This window comes from Schistocerca piceifrons, chromosome X (genome assembly GCF_021461385.2).
Source record: "Schistocerca piceifrons isolate TAMUIC-IGC-003096 chromosome X, iqSchPice1.1, whole genome shotgun sequence".
Taxonomy (NCBI): domain Eukaryota; kingdom Metazoa; phylum Arthropoda; class Insecta; order Orthoptera; family Acrididae; genus Schistocerca; species Schistocerca piceifrons.
This window is the reverse complement of record NC_060149.1, coordinates 552,536,948-552,557,580: the sequence shown is the minus strand read 5'-3', so window position 1 is coordinate 552,557,580 and position 20,633 is coordinate 552,536,948. Positions and strand designations below refer to the sequence as shown.

The 20,633-nt window shown below is 39.3% G+C and overlaps 1 protein-coding gene across 4 annotated transcripts in view; it reads right to left on the bottom strand.

The window, feature by feature from the left end:
* LOC124722859 (fibulin-1-like) overlaps positions 1-20,633 on the bottom strand; it is a 649,840-nt gene that overhangs the window by 204,444 nt on the left and 424,763 nt on the right. For 3 of the 4 annotated variants that reach the window (XM_047247987.1, XM_047247986.1, XM_047247988.1), the window contains one exon: positions 776-943. The exons of the other annotated variant lie outside the window; for it this stretch is intronic. In XM_047247987.1, coding sequence (XP_047103943.1) covers positions 776-943 — 168 coding nt within the window. The remainder of the gene's footprint in view (positions 1-775; positions 944-20,633) is intronic. 4 annotated transcript variants of the gene reach the window in all.

Genomic DNA, 20,633 nt, shown 5'->3' with positions numbered 1-20,633 from the left:
TGTGTGTGTGTGTGTGTGTGTGTGTGTGTGTGTGTGTGTGTGTTTTCAGACAAATACTGTCACAGAAAAAGAGCTTGTGGCTGATGATGATTAGTAAAAATAAAAATTGATAGAAATAATTAACTGGTGGTTATGTAGGTATAGCATGAAACCAGCCATTGTTTTTGAATCTGATACAATTTATTGCCCCATTAACTAGTTTTTCAGCCACTGCAGGTTCATAATCTGATGCAGGTATTACAAGAACATTATATCTTGGATCAAGTGCAGCTAGATGCTAGAGCTATGGAAGCTATGGAGCCAGCAGAAATAATGGAAATTTAGTTAAGAAAATGTTTATGAAATTAACAAGTCTGCAGGCCCAAGGAAACTGATTAAGGGTAAAATACATATCAATTTCAAAATGTGACAGGTTGCAATTCCACAAACATAACCACCAATTTAAATCACAGTTTCAGTTCATCATCCACAATGGCTATAAAGCAATAACAAAGATTTTCATTGTAGCTGATAGTAGTACAACATCATTTTCAATAAACATCTGCAAGCTGTGGGGCACCAACTACTGAAAATGCATAAAAGTTTTTTAAAATGAATGTTGGTAATAAACTCAAAATGAAATACATACTTCTCTCTAGCAAAAAGAATTTCAATAATACTTCTTACCAATAATGTTTACCAATTATTTCACATACCCACAAGAACTAGCTGTAAAATGTAAGTTTACATTCAGCTCTTTCATCAGTGTATACCTCACGTTTATAACTTTGCTTACCTACACACATGTGCAGCTTAACATCCCAACTGTATCCTGGAATGCATTGGTTGTAACGGGGACTTGGTTTGTTTGGTAAATTCTGGCAATAGTAAGCACCTTCTGTGTTGACACAGACTGAATACCTTCTGTCACAAATATTTGGGCTTACAGCACATTCATCCACATCTGGAAAAATGTTATAACAAATATAATAAACTATTGAACTTGAAAGTATTATTGTAAATTTATTTGTGTATACTACGCAGTAGAGCCCATCATTGGGGAGAACCCTAAGGAATGTGTAATAAATCAAAATATAGATTACCATGGAGATGCAACCATGATAACATGCTACCGCTGGATTCAGTAACTATCATTGTCACAAAGCGGCAGCTCATGTTATTTTTTAATGACAGTTTTTATATTCCATTTATAACTAAACAGCTACAAAAAGTGCTGAAGGGGTAAAGTTTTCATGTACTTTATGAACAGAGACTTATTTACAATGAACATTGTTTCTCACAATGATCAAAGCTTTCCAAACATGACATCCAAACATTCCTTTAATTCATAGGAGGAGTAACTAACATAACATTTTGCATTTAGTTTCGAATTTATGGAGAATCCTCATTCCCTGTCTTACATCTGTGGGCTGTATGTAATTTTTGATCATGAAAAAAGGAACTTTTTCTCTGGATGGAACAATATGTAAAATAAATAACCACTCACTATTCATATTAGCTTTCAAGCTCTTGCTTTTTCTTTCGTGGAAGTGAATACTCATGCACAACCTCACAGACAACCAAATGCATACACCCATCCAAGCAAGAGTTCGAAAGCTATATAAACAGTTTTCTTTTTTTTCCACACATGTGAGCCATAAGTGAGTGGTTACCTTCCCTTTATTTTACATACTTTCCTTTTCCTCTCAATTTAATATGTTTAATTATTAGTATGGATGAAAGTGTGAAGGTGAAGTAATATAATAAACAAATAATTATTGCATCTATTAACTGAGTAAATGAGACATACACTCAGGAAAAATTTGTAATGTATAATTCACCAGTTTATGGAACTGGAGACATGAAAATAAGATTATTCAGTTAGATAAAGAGATGAGTATTTTGATATTTGCAGGTTTCCTAGATTTCTATGTTTAATAAATTGTCCTAATAAGATATTATGTTGTGATTAGTTTGTAGTAGATGATGTGGGATAGGTTGGTTGATTCGGGGGAAAGGATCAAATAGTGAGGTCATTGGTCCCATCCCATTAGGGATGGATGGGGAAGGAAGTCAGCTGTGCCCTCTCAAAGGAACCATTCCACAATTTGCTTGAAGCAATTTAGGGAAATCACAGAAAACCTAAATCAAGATGGCTGGACATGGGTTTGAACTGTCATCCTCCAGAATGTGAGTCTAGTGCTAACCAATGCACCACCTCACTTGGTGATGATGCGGAATAATGTAATTTAATACTGATAGATCACTGGCTTTGATGCTTCTTACCCAGTCAGAAGAGAGTACATTCATGCACATTTTGTGGTCTAGAAAAGTGCTATGTGCAGGCATAGCCATCATAATAATGTAATAGTAGCTCTGAATGTGTGTAATAATTTTGTGGTATTGTTAGTTGAACTTGACCTTAGAGTGCTGTAAATTGATCACAGATGGTTGATAAAGACAAACCCACAAAATTTATGATTTTATGCTTCAACTTTAACTTTTTGAATAACTAAAAATCCCATGGCAAGTTATACAAGTCACAACTGAGAACTGAACATTTGAAGAAACAGATTTGGATAATACAGAGTGAGCATTGGAAAAACATCGATCATACATTTATAAAGATTCCAGCAAAAGTTTGGTTAAATATCATAATTTGGGTATTATGAGTAACTGTAAATGTGTGTGTATGATGAAACTGTCAGATTAGCACTGGTTTGGCCATGTTTTGTATCAAAGAAGTAACAATATATTGAAGTTTTCACTCACAAACTAACTCTCAATCCACAGCTCAGCTATCCTGAAACTAGAAAAACTTTTGATGTAATCTTTAGAGGCAGTTACTATGACTGGTTATACTACAGCTCAACCAGTGATGGAACATTTATTTTTTAATTTGTTAGGTGTGAACTGAACTGTTGAAGAAGAAAAATTCAATGAAAGGTGAATCAACATTTCCTGTAGGCAACACGTAACCACACCACTGCAATGTGTCTAGTCTCTCAGGGAAGAATGTGAAAGCAACTGAAGATTGTGGTGCATGTTGTAACAAAAATGTCTGTCATCTGGACTCCCAAGTGATACTTGGATCAGGAGGGTGAGAAGACTAGCTTTGTTCACAGATTTCAATGAAGCTCACAATTTGCAGCATTGTACCCAGAACTGATCATGGTCCCTGGTTCTCAGTTGAGTGGAAAGATTCAATCAGAGACTTTGCAAGTTCTGTGACAAGCTTGGCTGTGACTTCCTGTGCTTGCACCATATGGTTGGGAACCGAAGAGTCCTCCTACATGAGTCCATATGTACACTCCACATCAGAGGCTGCTACCCAGGTAACTGACTATGTGTGGCGAGCACATAATGGTTTTTCAGAATATTGAAGGGCATCTCTGCTATCATCTGCAGAGGAATATTAAGTGGAATCAGCTGAGCTGAGCAAAAATGTGTACTGGACCGGGATTCGATCACGGGATCTCATGCTTACTAGGAAGGTGCAGTAACCACTGTGCCATCTGGGACACAGCAATATCACAACTGCACAGACTATCTCAGTATGCCTCATGGCTGATCCACACCCTCATCGAGTGCAACCTATCCACAGTCCCTGTCCACTATACTCCTGTTCGCTACTTACAGATTCCCACAGGAGGTCAGACATATTTGTTCATTCACACTGAAGAAAAAGGATCCATCACCCAGCCAGGCTTATCAACTATTTGAATGCATGGTGTCTGTTCCTTAGAAAGAACAGACACCATGCAGATCCAGCAGCTGTGAAACACTATACATAAATTGAAGGGGGATCACTGCTATCATCTGCATCAGAACATTAAGCAAAATCAGTGGCAATGATTGAAAATGGGTACCGGATTCAAACCCAGAATCTCCTGCTTACTAGGCAGGTGTGGTAACCAATTTGTCATCCAGGACACTGTGTTATTGAAAGTGCGCGGGCTATCTCAGAACACCACATGACTGAACCACATACTCATCGAGCATCACCTATCCACAGTTCCTGTCCATATACTCTTGTTCGCTACTTAGAGGTTTTCACAGGAGCTCGGACATATTTGTGCATTTGAGCTGAAGAAAGTGGATCCATTGCCTAACCAGGCTTATCAATTATTTGAATGCACAGTGTCTGTTTCTTATAACAAACAGACGCCATGCAGATATAGCAGCTGTAAAACACTATATGTCAATTGAAGGGTGATCACTGCTATCAGCTGCAGCGAGACATTAAGCAGAGAGCAGGAGATCTCAGATTCGAATCTCGGTCTGGTACACATTTTTACTTGTTGTAGCTCATTCCACTTAATGTCCTACTGCAGCTGATAGCAGTGATCCCCCTTCAATTACACATAATGTTTCACAGCTGCTGTGCATTCAAATAATTGATAAGCCTGGCTAGGCAATGGATCCACTTTCTTCAGTGGGAATTCCTGTGGCAATCTTTAAGTAGTGAACAGGAGTATAATGGACAGGGACTGCAGATAGGTGGTGGTCGATGGGAGTGTGGACCAGTCATGAGGCACACCGAGACACTCCGCAAAGTTGCGATAATGCTTTGTCCCATATGGTGCAGTGGTTACCACACCTACCTAGTAAGCATGACATCCTGGGTTTGAGTCCTAGTCCAGTACACATTTTCACTAGTCAATGCTGATTCCACTTAATGTCCTGCTGCTGCTGATAGCAGTGATCCCCCTTCAATTTACAAATAGTGTTTCCCAGCTGGTGGATCTGTGTGGTGTCTGTTCTTTCAAAGGAACAGCCACCATACAGTAAAAAAAATTTTTTGAGAATAAGCGACTCTCCATCCAGATAATGATAGCAGTAGGGGTCGTGGAAAAGTCAGTATAAAATCGAAAGAAATGTCCGCTAAAGGTAAGAATGTTAAAATCCTAATGATTAACTACTGACACATTTGCAACAATGTAACAGAGTTTGAAGCACTTACAAAAAGCTGTGGAGCTCACATAATATATTATGTACAGAAGACTGGGTAAAATCAAAACCAATGGCAGTGCAACATTCAGGGAAAATTTAAACATACATTCAAAGGATTAACAAATGGTAAATGAAGGTGGTGTATTTGTTGCAGTACACAACAAATTCAAACCCACTGAGATAGATACCAAAACTGCATGCAAGATTATCTGGGTATGATGCAGTATCAAGTGCGGGAATGAATTTATTACTGGATCCATCTATCCATCATCAGACTCACGTTCACTGGTAAGTAATTTTCCCTGATAATACTGTAATTATTGGAGGAGACTTAAATCATCCAAAAATCAATTGGGAAAACTACTGTTTTGTAACTATTGGGCATGACAAGACATCCTACAAAACATTACTAATGCATTCTCATAGAACTACCTAGAACATATTGTCCAAAAGTTCAGTCATGAGGGGAATATATTGCACCTAGTGGCAACAAATAGGCCCATGTCCTCATAGAAACTGTTATCAGTGACAATGAGGCAGTTGTAGCAAGAATGATTACTGAAGTACAATTGTCAACTAAACCAAATAGAATGATTTACATTTTCAGCAATGTAGATACAGGCAGCAGTGCATATTTCAATAAGGAACTCAAAACATCCAGCTCTGGGTAGAATGATGTAGCAGAACTGTGGTTCTGGCTTAAAAGAATAGTTGATTATGCACTGGATAGATATGTACCCAATACAATGGTTTATGATAGGAGGGTTCCTTCATGGTATACAGTCACTGTAAAGAAACTTCTAAGGAAACAAAGACTCCTGAATAATAGGCTCAAAACAAAGCATAGAGTTATAGATAGGAAAATGCTAAATGAAATGTGTTTAAATTGCAAGAGGGCAATGCATGAAGCCTTCAACAACTACCATAGCAGAAAATTATTCAATAATCTCTCACAAAACTTAAAGAATTTCTAGTCATATGTAAAGGTCATTAGTGGTACCAAAGCCAGTGTCCAGACACTCATGGAAGTTAATGGTAATTGAAACTGTGGGTAGCAAAGAAAAAGCAGAAATGCTTAATTCCACTGTCTAATGTTCCTTTACAAAGGAAAATCCATGAGTATTGCCTCAGTTTAATTCTCATACCAATGCCGCAGTTTAATTCTCATACCAATGAACAGATGAGCGAAACAGATATTAGATATTAGTGTCACTGGCATTGAGAAACAGATGAAGCTGTTAAAACAGAACAAAGCTCCAGGGCCAGATGGAATGTCTCTGAGATTTGATACTGAAATTGCAACTCAGTTATCCCCTCTTAATTATAATCTACCATCCATCCCCAAATAGAAGAAAGTGCTCAGTAGTTGGAAGAAAGTGAAGGTCACACATGTCTACAAGAAGGATAACAGAAATGACCCAAAGAACTGTTGTTGAATATCCTTGACAATCACTTGTCAAATTTCATAACATATTCTGCACTAAAACGTAATTATGTATCTCAAACAGAATGATGTCCTCCAGAACAACCAGCATGATTCTGAAAACATAAATCATGTTAAACACAGCTCACACTTTTCTTTCATGATGTCCTGAAAGCCATGGATCAGGGAAGTAGGGTAGTTGCAGTAATTCTTGATTTCTGAAAAGCATTCATTTGACTCAGTACTACACTTGCACTTATTACCAAATGTATGATTTTATGGCATATCAAGTGAAATTTGGGACTGGATTGAAGATATCTTGGAAGTAAGGACAAAGCATGTTATCTTGGATGGAGCATTGATAACAGATGCAGAAGTAACCTCTGGTGCCTCTCCAGGAGACACTACCTGGATGAAGCACTGTCCGTGTGGGTGGAGAGGTTTGTGTATCTGTGAGAAGCTGAAGGCTATGCTGAAGGTAGAAGACCAACTGCCATAAAGGCTGTAGCTGATAGATCAGGTGAAGAGTGTCCCACAACATCCTGTCTTCCTTATCCACTCCTAGTCCTTACCCAATTTCCTTTTCCAACCCAAGGTGCGATGTGATCCATGCCAAGGGGTGCATGACACATAGGAAGATGTGTTGCAAGCGGAGCCTCAGGGGTACCAGGCGACCTCCCTGAGTAAGTAGCCCTACACTGCATGGGGTTTTCGTGGTGTGGACCATGTAGATCCCAAAATCTCATGGGACCAAGATGGACACGAAAAAAAAAATTAATAATAATAATAATTTAAAACAAACTTAGGGGCAAACTGAGACCTCAGTCACCCAAGCATTGGGGTCAAAAACAATGGAATGCACTCCCACTACTGAATCAGGGTCTAGACCTGAGCCAGTAGTGGGAACTGTAATTGAGAAGTTGGACCAGATCAAGATTAAAGCCTTGTCTGGGGCCCAGAAGAGGAAATTCCTCAGTAAACAGAGACAAAAGAAAGGGAAAGAATGGCTTCCCAAACACAAGTGGAGAGAATTAAAAGGGCTTGAGCCCAAGACCCCCAAGAAAAAACTGTCTCAGGTTGAAGGGGATATGCAGACCACCACAACATCAAAGACAGGTAGCAAGAGGATAAGGAAGGAATCCAGGACTCCCTCCTCCCTGGATAAGCAAGCCCAGAAATAGTTGAGGCAAGAAAGAGGGAAACAGACCTATAGTACTGCAGTCCTGGTTTTTAAGGTGGCAGTTATCCAGGAAGCTAGGAAGCTATCCGCTGGTAGCCATCACCTCGCAGCAGGAGGAACTTGTACAGATGGTCCTCTTTGGAAAGATTGGGGGGTGACACTGGTCCAGGACCCAACTTCATGAAGATCTATCTAGATTGTGGTGCCATCATTTTTGTCTGTGAGGGGGTGCACACAGTGGAATGGCTTAAGGACTTAAGGACAAGGTGCCCATGATATCCCTGGGAGAGGATGTGAAGCTGGTGGTCAAGATGGCAGCAGAGCTTCTTAATACTACAAAGGTATCAACATGGGTGCCAAAGATCCTTAAGGATGTCTCTCTAAAGACTCTGTTTGAGAAAACAAGGATCCAGAACCCAAAAGTCTCAACAGAGGACTGGAGAGTAATTAACAAGAAGGCTGTACTGGAAGGATGAACCATGGTGGTGGAGGTCGGAGAGAAGTCCTGTGAGACAAGACCTGAAATTGTTTTTAGGGTTCACACAGGTCACTGTCAGGGTAATCAAAGACCTCAAAGGCAATGATAGCAGCAAGATGGAGACTGGAGGTGGGGCAGATTAACCTGCAGCACAGTAAAGGGGCTACTGCTGCCCTGAGACGCTGCCTGGGGAGACAGGAAGTGGACGGGGCCCTGATGCAAGAAACATCCTTATATAAAGGGGGTGTATCAGGCCTCAGTGGCACTGGTAGTAAGATGATTTATGCTAGAAAGCTAAGAAACTCCAGAACATGCTTCTATGTAAGAAATGGAATTTCTTTCATGCCAGTGATGGATTTCTGGTCCAGGGACCATGACCATCAGGATGCTGCAACGTGACGAAGGTATCACAAGGGAAATTGTTTTGGTGTCAGCATACCTTCCTTATAAAGGCAGCTCTCCTCCTCCGTTGGAGGTGAGGAGACTGATAGAAGCTTGCCATCAGCAAGGTGGCCTACTGTTGGTTGGATGTGATGCCAGTGCCCACAACCTAGTGTGGGGCAGCAAGGACACCAACAGTAGGGGTGGGTATCTTCTTGAATTTCTATTGTCTAACATTTTTTAGGTCCTGAATAGGGGCAATGAACCTACATTCAGGAATAGCAGAAGGGAAGAATTAATTGACACAATCTTTGGTTCCATGATGATGGGCAGCCTTGTGACACAATGGCATGTGGCGTTGGAGCCATCCTCATCAGACCACATGCACATTAAATTCAGGGTTGCAATGGGAATTAGACAGACCATGGCCTATACGAATCTCAGGAAAACAGGCTACGAGACATACAGGAGGGACCTTGACCTAAGCTTATTGGAAATTAAAACCTCAATAAGGAATCCAGTAGAGTTTGAGGAAGTAGCAGAGACTGTTACCTCTGCCATAGTGACCTCATACCAGGACAAGTGCACAATCACCAAGAAGTGCATAAATAGGAGTGTGCCTGGTGGAACAGTATCTTTGAAACACAAGGAAAACAGGTACAACGACTGTTTAACCTTGCAAGACATAAAGGACAATGGACAAACTATCATGAGGATCTTGTCAATTCCAAACTTGCAATTAGACAAACAAAGGAGGCATCCTGGAAGGCATTCTGTGAGGAAGTGGAGAGTACAGCTGCTCAAGCCAGACTTCACAGAAACCTCACTAGAGTACCAACCAATCCAGGAGGAACATCAAGGAAGGAAGATGGGGAATATACAAAGACAGCACACGAGACACTGGAACTCCTCCTCAAAACTCACTTTCTTCAATATGCTCTGGTGGATAACACAGACTGGAATGTGATCCCTGAGAGACAATGGTTCTCAGGCACTTGAAGAGATAACTGGGAATCGGCCAAGGAGTGTGTGGACTTCAAGAAAATTCAATGGGCAGTGGGAACATTCCAACTGTTCAAGTCACCCAGATGGAATCTTTCCAGCTCTCCTGCAACAGAAAGGAGAGAATCTCAGAAGAGTCCTATGCAGGTTATTCAGGATTAGCCTAGCAGTAGGAATCATTCCCAATGCTTGGAGGGCAGTGAAAGTTGTCTTCATTCCAAAGCCAATTGATCATACCAAGGCCAAGGATATGAGACCAGTCAGTCTGTTCTCCTTCATTCTTAAAACATTGGAAAAACTGGTTAATGTATATATTTGGGAGAGGAGGCTAATTGGGGCCCCTCTACATTCAAACCAGCATGCATATCAACCAGGTAGATCATGTGAGACAGCTCTCCAACAACTCATTGGGAAGCCCTCTGCATCATCCTTGACATGGAGGGGGCCTTCAATAACATGACCTTCAATTCCAGGGTAAGGGCAGCAAAGGTGCATGGCCTAGGGACCACTATATGTAAGTGGACTAGAGCCATGCTTAGTGGAAGGAAGGTAGAGGCTACCATGATGAATGAAAAGATGGTAATTAACACCACTTGAGGTCATCTACAAAGAGGAGTTCTGTCCCCTCTCTTGTGGAATCTAGAGGTGAATGAACTCACTGAGGAACTAAATTCCAGGCAATGCTTTTGCCAAGGATACACAGATGACCTTGTCATAGTAATATTTGGCAAATTTGCCGACACAGAAATATGTCATAAGGTGCATTAGACATTGTGCAAGAATGGTGCATTAAACAGGGTCTAAGGTTTAATCCTAAGAAGACTGTCGTGGTGCCATTCACGAAGAGGCATATCCAACACTCAAATTGGAATCTAAAGCTCTTCAATGAAGCTCTATTTGTGAAGGGGATAGTGAAATATCTAAGGGTAACCTTAGATGAGAAACTAACATGGACCCCTCACATTAAGAGCATCTGTTCCAAGGTGAAAGGTACTCTAGTGAGCACCAGAAGGGCTTGTGGCAAAACTGGGTTGCAGCTTAGGAGCTTGCTAAGGCACAGAGACTAGCCTGCTTAGCCATAACAGGCACCACACCAACCCCTGGGATGAAAGCCATGCTGGACATGCCTCCACTACACCTTTGGGTCAAGATGAGGGCAGCAGCTGGTGCATACAGACTTAAAACTGGTAAAAATTGGATCTCATTGGGATATCCAGAATCACACCCTAGGATAGTGAGTGAGGTAAATATAGGAATGGCTGGGGAAATGCCAGCCAACTATATAATAACTCCCAGCTGATTCAACAGGCCTTATAATAATTGGAAGCAGGAAGCAGTGGGAAAAAACAGTTCGAGACCATACGAGGGACACTGTTTGGTTCACCGATGGGTTGAAATCAGACCAAGGTTCTGGGGCAGGGGTGTGTGGTGATCAGCCAAGACTGGAGGGCCTCATATGTCTAGGAAAACAGGCCTCAGTATTCCAAGCTGAAATTACTGCAATCAGAGCATGTGTGGAGGATAATATTGAATAGGTGCTACAAGGACCATAGCATTTACATCTATTCAGACAGCCAGGCAGCCCTGAAATCACCGGCAGCTCCTGTAACAAGATCTAAGATTGCTGCAGAATGCTACAGGGTTCTGGTGGAGCTTGGGGGAAGCAATAGGGTAAACCTAGTGTGGATCCCTGGCCACTCAGGCATCTGTGACAATGAACAAGTCAACAGATTGGCCAGAATGGGGGCAACAACACAATTTGTTGGACCAGAACCTGTCCTGACAATCACAAAGACTATGATCAACTAGAACTACAGAACTGGCTTAGGAAACAGCACATAGAATACTGGACCAAGGTCTATAAACAAAAACAGTGTAAGGTAAGGTTGCCTAAGCTGTGTTTTAAAAGGAGCTGTGTAATCCTAGGATTGAACAGGAAAGAGATTAAACTCATGACTGGACTGATAACTGGCCATGGGAATTTCAAAAAGCACCTAGAAGAAACTGCATCACGCCTAATCTTCAAATGCATGTCATTGGAGAGCAAGAGATACAGAATTTTTGGGACAACTAGACCTGAAGAAATTGCTTCTAACAAAAATCTGGTTAGGGGCTCCTTACAATATTTAAGGGCATTGGTTAGCTTTACTAGATATACAGGGAGCGATACCACACAATAAACTTGGTTTCGGTGTGGGCACTGGTGGGTTAGACCAAAGATGTTTTAGCTTCCCTGTTGAAATGAAATCACATCTACCTCGGGTATGTCCCAGGGAAAAGTGTGTTGGGACCCTTGCTGTTAATATTTTATATTAAAGACCATTCAGGCAACAGTAATAACAACCTCAGAGTTTCTGCAGATGATGCAGTCATCTATAATGACGTAATGCCTAGGAAAAGCTACCTAAATATTAAGTCAGACCTTGATAAGATTTCAAAGTGGTGCAAAGATTGGGAACTTGCTGTAAATGTCCAAAAATGTAAAACTGGGCATTTCACAAACTGAAAAAAACCATAGTATCCTATGACTACAGTAGCAACACATTACAACTCAATGTTAACTCTTACAAATACTCAGGTGTAGCACTTTTTGAGTTAGTTAGTGAGTTATTTACAAGTTCAGAGAATCACTTCTACAATTACTCATAATTATGGGGGAAAAGTCATTTTTATTCAAATTGCAAATTAATTTGTAAATATTGCTACATGCTGAACATTTATAAGACTTTTTAAATACACAGATGTGAGTTATTAAATTCTACCCACCACTTTTTACACATTAAAATAATATAAATGCTTCTACAGAACAGAAGGAGCTGTCAAGAACGTTTTTCAGTTTGTTTTCAAATCTTACTTTTCTGTCTGTCAAACATTTTCTATCACTAGCCAAGTAATCAAACATTTTAGAAACTTCACACCCTATTTATTATTTCCTAACCATGTGTTGCATTTATCATTGGTGTAGCAACACTAGATGTGCAGAACTGAATATGTTGTGTCTTTTTTAAATTGAGTTTGAGACCATTTGCAGAAAATCAGTCACTGATACTTTTAAAAACATTGTTCACCACTGCTTCTGTTTATGTATGCATGTATGGATTGATTGATTACAGTTCTAGTGTCATCTGCAAAAATAACTAATTCTGCTATTATAGGGGTATGAAGTGGTATGGTCATATAAGTTTGGTCATAGATAAGCAGATGGCAGCTGTGGTTTATTGGTATAAAATAGTAAAGAAATGCAATCAGTTCACAAATGAGACTGCTTGCAAATCACTCGTGCAACACATCTTAGAGTATTGATGAAGTGTGTGCAACCTGTACCAAGTAGGAGTAACAAGGGATAATGAATGTATGTAGAGAGGTGCATGTCATGAGTTTGTTTGACCCATGAGAAAGTATCATGGAAATGCTGAAGAAACTGAACTTGCAAGAAACTTGTAGATAGATGCAAACAATCCAGAGAAAGCCCACTTACAAAAATCAGGAGCCAGCATTAAAATATGAATCTATGAATATACTACAACCCCCTACATATCACTCTCATAGAGAACCTGAGGACAAGATCAGATTAGTTACAGCATGCTCACAGACATTTAAATAGTCATTCTTCCCGTGCTACATACATGAACAGAATCAGAAGAAGCCCTAATAACTGGTACAATGGGAAGTACTTTCTACCATGCACATCACAGAGGTTCACTGAATGTGGATGTAGATGTACATTCAGACATCAGTTATTGTTACTCAGGCTCTTCACATCATTTTCTTACATTTTGGTTGGAACAGTAGAGTCAAGGATTGTGACATAATTTTGTTTTGATCACTAAACTAATTGTTGTAATTTTTTAGCCTTTGTGAGCTCCTGCTACAGTAACTTGTAAGCACGCAAAACTGACATAATTTGGGAGTAGCTAACATATTTTATTCATTTCAGGTACGTCCAAACGAGTCTAACAAGAGAAATTGAATGTAGTCAACAAATACAAGAGAAACTATCAATATAAATAGCTTTTGGCTTCAGTTTGCTTAAAATATTGAGAAACTAAAGACTGTGAACACACTGGAAAAATCTCAGCACAGCACAATGAGTGTTCCTTGAGATTTCAGCATTGCAATTAGATGATATTGAGTTCTTGCACTGATTTTTCAGCTGATAACCAGACAGCCATTTTCTGGTGAATTTTAGTACTAGAAATCACTAATGCTATGTTTATACAAAACAACTGGGGTGGCAGTGCATGCATATGGGTCTTAGCTTCATTACCATCCTCTGTTAAATTTAGTGCCCTCTATTGTATTGTGCTGCATCGGAGATGTGCTGGCACACTTGTAATGGTGTTATTAAATGCACACCCCCTTTTGAACTGCACACCTATGGCATTCAAATTTGGTAGTCATACTGAGTAATTATCTCTGGATGTGGTACCAGGTGTGTAATTTTGTCTCTGTGAAAAAATTCAAGAAATGACTGGGTCCTGAAATTTACCAAGATGAAAATCACTAGCCTGAAAATAAGGTCATCCACCAAAAGTACTTCAATCGAATCTCAAAAGTATCTCATTGTTGAAAGGTTTTTGTGCTAGAATAAACCAAATAATGTCTTTGAAACAGATTCACATTTTACAAATCTGGAATGATGTCAGCTGTTTGTGACACATGAAAATATGTGCCAGACCATGACTTGAACCCAGATTTCCTGCTTATTGTAAGTGGTCACCTGAACCACTTCAGCTACATGAGCACATCTCCATGACTGATCCAAACTTCCACATGTCCCATGAAGTTACAGTTGTCACCTATGGTTGGCTTACAGGGCAATGAATGGAGAGTGTGACAATCTTGTTCCCCTCAATGTTCCTGTAGTTCACATTTGGTCTGTCCATTGTAGGCTTTTCCACAATGGCTTGGTATTCTAGATATATTACACAAACTCACATCATCCTTCACTTCCTTGAGAACAACTGAGGTCTTTTTTGATAGTGCATTTGCCATTGTGCCATTTTTTTTTTTTTTTTTTTTTTTTTGGTGCAAACATAGTGATGCATATAAGTATCCTCCAGATGGCAAATTAATCATAAGATGGCTTCCTAGTTTGAAGTTGAAATAATGAGGAAAAATGTCAGCCTCAACCACCTGCTACTCTAAAATTTGATGACACACCCCAAAGTGCAATGAATAACAAGCCACCATTTGACTGGTGACTGATACTACAGTGAATGTAGAGAAGTCTACCTAAGTATTTGAGTAACTAGTTGCAAACCATGGTTGTTCACAGCAGCCTTTACCATACCTTAATAATCATCAATGCAGGAGCACTGCTGATAGCATAGAGCATGTGATACTTTCAGTCACTGTGACAGTTGATATGTAACTTCCATGGAAGATGTATACTGCAGTAGTCATGTAACATTACATGCACTGGCCTTCTGTGCATCAAGCTTTGTATGATGGGAAGTCAAAAAATAAAGGGGCTTTTGCAATTTCTCACTGTAGGGCTTGGTAACAGTGCTAGCATCCAGGAATGAAATATTGTCATCTACAACAATCTTACAGAACGTGTAACTCTTATTCCTGTGTTAGTCATTGTATTGTAGCAAACCATGGAACATAGCAACTCCATTTTCAATTTGCACCAAGCAGGAAATAAGAGCAGTGACTCACTTTTTGTTTGTGGATGGTGTTAAACCTGAAAAAAATATTTGTCGAATGCGAGTGTTGTATAGTGACAGCCCGTTATCGCAAAGCAATATCTACAAATGGATTGAGCATTTCAACCAGGGAAGAAGTTCTCTATGTTATGAGGAAAGATTGGCAGGCCACTGATGTCAACAATTGAGGACAATTTGGAGGTCATTGTGGGTGTGGGGAGGAAAAATAGCTGAATCACAGTGGACAAAATCGTCAATACATTACATATATCATTCATTGTACAATGTATTCCATCTTACACAACAGGCAAAATTTTTGGAAAGTGGTACTCAAAGAAATGGCAGTGCAGCATAAGATCCAAAGCATGGACATCTGTGTAAGCATTTCACCCATTATCATCACGAGGGAGATGGATTTTTGCAGCAAATCATTACTGCACACAAAACGTGGGTGCACTATCATGAACTGGAAAGTTGGGCTGTGAGCTTGCTTTGGAGACACCCATTATCACCAGAAGTTGAGAAATTTAAATGTAAACCATCACCTGGCAAGATTATGCTAAAACTATTCTGGGACATGGTAGAAGTGTTAGCCATTCATTTCACCTCAAGAGGTGAAACTGTGAACAGTGAGAACTACTGTGGCATGTTACGAACTAAACTGAAGCCTGCAGTCAGATCCAAATGTTGCAGAAAACTGTGAAATGGTGTCATCTTCAGCAAAATAATGCTTGGACACATTCTGCCAAATGGACAGCCGAAACAATAAAGAAGTCAATGATGTGGTGCAAAAACGGTTACAGGTGCAACCAAAAACCTTTTTTCTGACAGAATCAAAAAAACTTGTGAAACATTGGACAGAGTGCATTAAAGTGTAGCAAGGTTGTGTAGAAAAATAATGTATGTTTCAGTTTCCTATCATTATCACAGATAATTTCCGGTGATTTCTTTACATATTGCATGGAAGCATCTGTTTTTGAGTCTTCTGTCAAAGGCTGTTTGATAGAGATAACGTACACCAGCACAAAGTGCTGGAATTCTTAAGAATTATCTTCCATAATTTGTGGTGAACTGAAGTCTGTCTCATGGGCAGAAGTTACATTTCTTCCCACTTTTAGCTGTGGTCAGAAGTCCTATATAACTTAAGCACGAAGTTTTCTACTTGTTTTTTTGAAATTGTTATTGTGTTTATTGATCTCCTTGGCTTCTTGGAACAAATAGGTATGGTAACTCCTTTTTACATGTAGAACATGTGTTTTGGTGAATTTTGTACAATATTCTGCATCACTCAGTGTGTACTCAGCCACAGCTGATTCCTTCATCTGTCCAAGACTTCAGTTTAACTTATGTTCCACGTTCCATAATCTGCATCATCCCATCATTCTTATACATAGCATGTCACGTGTGTACAGAATTCAGTAAACACCTGAGAAAAATCAGAGATATTCACTGATTTTCTTCATTGGTGTGTCATGTTTTCTGCCATGTTTTCACAGACTGAACATTATCTGCAGGATATATGGCAGGTGGGCTGTATCCAGAATTTCTCTTTTAAAAGTGTCACTTTGCCATATACTAGGTTTTGTCATACTTTAAATGTCCTCCATGGAAGATCCTTGTCCCTCAGAATAAATTCCAAGTGTTGTGTTTTGAAACCACATGGCCACAGCTTATTCCCGCACCTGTTACAAGATTATTGATTATACACATATTTTGGATCAGGTGATGAGTCAACAGCTTGAGTAAATACTGATATGCATTCATAGGTTTTTTGTTCATGGTGCATCCAAAGTCTGCACCATCCTTCATAACTAACATGTCAAGGAAGCATCTCCATTTCCAAAGTAAAATTATATGGTAAACTGAATGCTGGCATGAAGATTGTTTATGTTTCAGGATGTCACCAAGCCATTCCTTACCAAGTCTCCACTGGATGAAGATATCATCCATGTGTCTGTATCACTCTGTAGACTTCCATATTCTGAGTCCAGAGATTATTTCTTGAAATTAATTCATACAGAAACTGGCCACCACCAGAGTTAAAGAACTTCTCATGACAGTATCTTTCAACTGTTCAGAGAAATTTCTGGTCTATGTGAAGTACGATGAAGTGGGATGCACTCTGGTTAGCTCTTAAGCAATACATATACAAACAACAAAATTGCATTAAAAGTGACTAGCATGTCATTCAGTGAAAAAATTGATTTCTTGATTCTTTCAATGAAGTGCTTGATGAAAATGCCAGTCGCTCCTCCATGTAGCTGTAGCAGTAATGTCAAATGTTTTGCCATTTAGTATCTCAGTGACCTATGAGCACTTACCCAGATGGTATATATCTACATCAATACTCCACAAGCAAGCTGATGCTGTATGGCATGGTGTGTGGTAAGGGTAATGTACGTAGTTATAATGTACTTTTAGTAACTGATATAACCGAGGTGGCAAGGCTAGACAGATGGACACGTTCTTATGTTTCTCCACAGGGAGAGAAGATGACTCAATAGAATGATTTGGCTCTCACATAATATGCTGTGTTGTGTCCACAAGGGCATTACTGCCAACACATAAACTGTTGTCAAGACACTTTCCTGTGAAAAATATGAAGAAATACACACACCAAGATTGCCAGACAACTAATTGGGAGAGATCAAACTGATTGAAATCTAGAAGGAAAGAAGCGATGAACTATTAAGAGGCTTAATGTTGACATAAACATATTGGTTCAGTCTGCTGACAAAGGGAATTCAACTGTTGTCATGAAGACTGAAGACTATGCCTGGAAGATACATGGGTTACTAGGTCTAACAACTTACAGAAAACTAAAAATGGAATGATATCCCTGGAGGGAAGGCAGTGTTCTTTTCGGGAAACACTATTGAGAAAATTTAGAGAACTGATATTTGAAGCAGACTGCCAAACGATTCTGCTCTCACCATCATACATCGTGCATAATGACCATGAAGATAAGATATGAGAAATTAGGGCTGATACAGAGGCATACAGACAGGGAAATGGTCGATTGAAGAAAGACATAAGCAATTCATAGGAGGGCTGCTAGATTTGTTACTGGAGCTTTGAGCACCTGAAGCATCTCTTTTTGAAGTTACTGGTAACAAATCTAGCAGCCCTCCTATGAATTGCTTATGTCTTCCTTCAATCCAACCTGATATGGATTCCAAACACTCGAGCAGTACTCAAGAATAGGTCACAACAGCATCCTACAAGCAGTCTCCTTTACAGGTGAACCACTCTTTCCTAAAATTCTCCCAATAAACCTTCCCTACCACAGTTCCCACATGCTTGTTCCACCTCATATTGGTTTGAAACGTTATGCCCAAATATTTAAATACTGGGCTCTATTATTTAAGAACTCTTTGAGCCACTCACATATCATTGAACTTATTCCATATGCTCAGGCCTTTGTCAACAGCCTGCATTGGCTCACCATGTTAAAAGCTTTCTGGAACTCTAGAAATACGGAATCTGCCTGTTGCTCTTCATCCATAGTTCTCAGTGAGAAAAGGGCAAGCTGAGTTTCACATGAGTGATGCTTCCTAAAACCATGCTGATTCGTGGACATAAGCTGCTTAGCCTCAAGAAAGTTCTTTATATTTGAACCTGAGAATGTATTCAAAGATTCTGCAACCAACATTCAGTTTATCACAAAAGAAAAAAAGCATAAACAGATCAATGTTTTAAGCATGAGGAAAGGTAGAAACCTGTCCCACACCCTGTACCACAACCTAAGCACACAGAATGATATTTACATAAACCATCCAAAAAAATCTTTGAAACTAGAAGAGGAACACAAGGAACAGCTTTGTAACAAATGCAAGAATAATATTTTAGCCTTGGCATCTCGTTTGTGAGATAAAACCCATGCCATTCTTTCTGGGGATTACTGGATATTCCAAGAAAGAATAATTAATGTATGACAAATCCAATCATCAGTCAAAATGATACCTTTAAAAAAGAAATTTGGTCTTTTCTACTATACATACTCCAGGTATGATCCTCTCTGGCATTCATACACAGGTTGGTGGACTGAGTCAGCCATATATTTTGAAAGCATGGAAAAAGATAGTTTGTCTAGGAAAAACATGGCAGAAGCTAGATGGTGTAAGAAAATCAGTAAGCGCCTCAATTTGGCTAAAGACAAATGGGTCCTCCTCAGAGCATACAAGTTTCAAAGTGGGATGGCACTCCAATAATGACTATGGATAGGCCCTTAGACAATGCCTCCACAAGTACATTTTATCTTTCCCCATTACGTACAATTCTGTTCACTGTAAGCAACACAGGACAATTCTTTGAGAATCCCAGCCATTCATTCTGGAAAATATCAGATTGTCAAACAAATGGCCATCAACAGAAATACCCAAATGCATAAAGGCAATGCTTTCTGCTAATATTGTTTACATGTTAGGAATTGTGGGAACTGCCTATCATTATATCTAGTTTGTTTACTGCATGATTTTGAAGACTCTCTCAAATATTCCAGAACAAATAATTTTTTCCACGTGGGAGTGTCTGCTATTTTGAAATTTCCCAGAAGATTAAAATCATATACTGGAATATAAACTTTTGTGGGCACTGCTCCTCCTGACTGAGGTATCTGGGCACAGCTCACAACCTGCCTTCACAGCTATACTTCCTGCCAGTACCTTCCTCCTACTATCCAAGTTTAAAAGGAGCTCTTTTGGATAACTTGTCAGACTAGCACTTCTGGAAAAAAAGATGGCTTAGCCACATCCCAGAGAATGTAGTCTGAATGAACCTTTGACTCTGAAATGACTTTTGCACTGTTGTGAAACTTCCTGGCAGAATATAACTGTGGTACTCAAACTAGGAACCCATCTGAACTATCTTGGCATGATCCACCCTCTTAGTCTCAATCTGGCACACAATTTTAATTTGTCACAAAGGTATATCAAATATTATCCTTTTCTTCAGTATATTCATTTCTTAATGAAATTTCTCATAAGTAATGCATTCTTCTTTCATACCAAAAGCTCAGTTCATCAAATGAATACAGAGTATAAGAACAATCTTTATAATGACTTAAACTCATTCACTTTGGTCCAGAAAATGGTCCATTATCCGGGAACACATTTTTAGTATCTTACCAGCAACCATAAAAATTAAGCTAATAATAAATCACAGTTTAAGAGGAGCCTAAGAGATTAATAGGGGGCCAACTCATTCTACTTCTCTGATGAATTTCTCAGTAAATCATTTGATGAACTTATTAGTAACCGTCTCGTATAATTTAAATGCTATGTAATATCTGATTTCAGCATGGAATCAGTGAAGTAATGCAACTTGTGGAAGTAAGCCTCACAACTATTTTGTTTTTGATGATGCTTGGCTGCAATAACCTTGGTATTAACCTACATAGTTTAGTATGTACATGTTTAAATGTTTGTGCCTGACATTTTATTAATACATTAGAGAAAATTTATGAAATTTTGAATTTTTCCACATGCTTGAGGAATATCTCACATATGATCCGTTGAAGAAACATCAGTGTATTAGTTATTCTGTTAATCTGTATTATATATCACACTTTTTCTAACATGTTTCAGA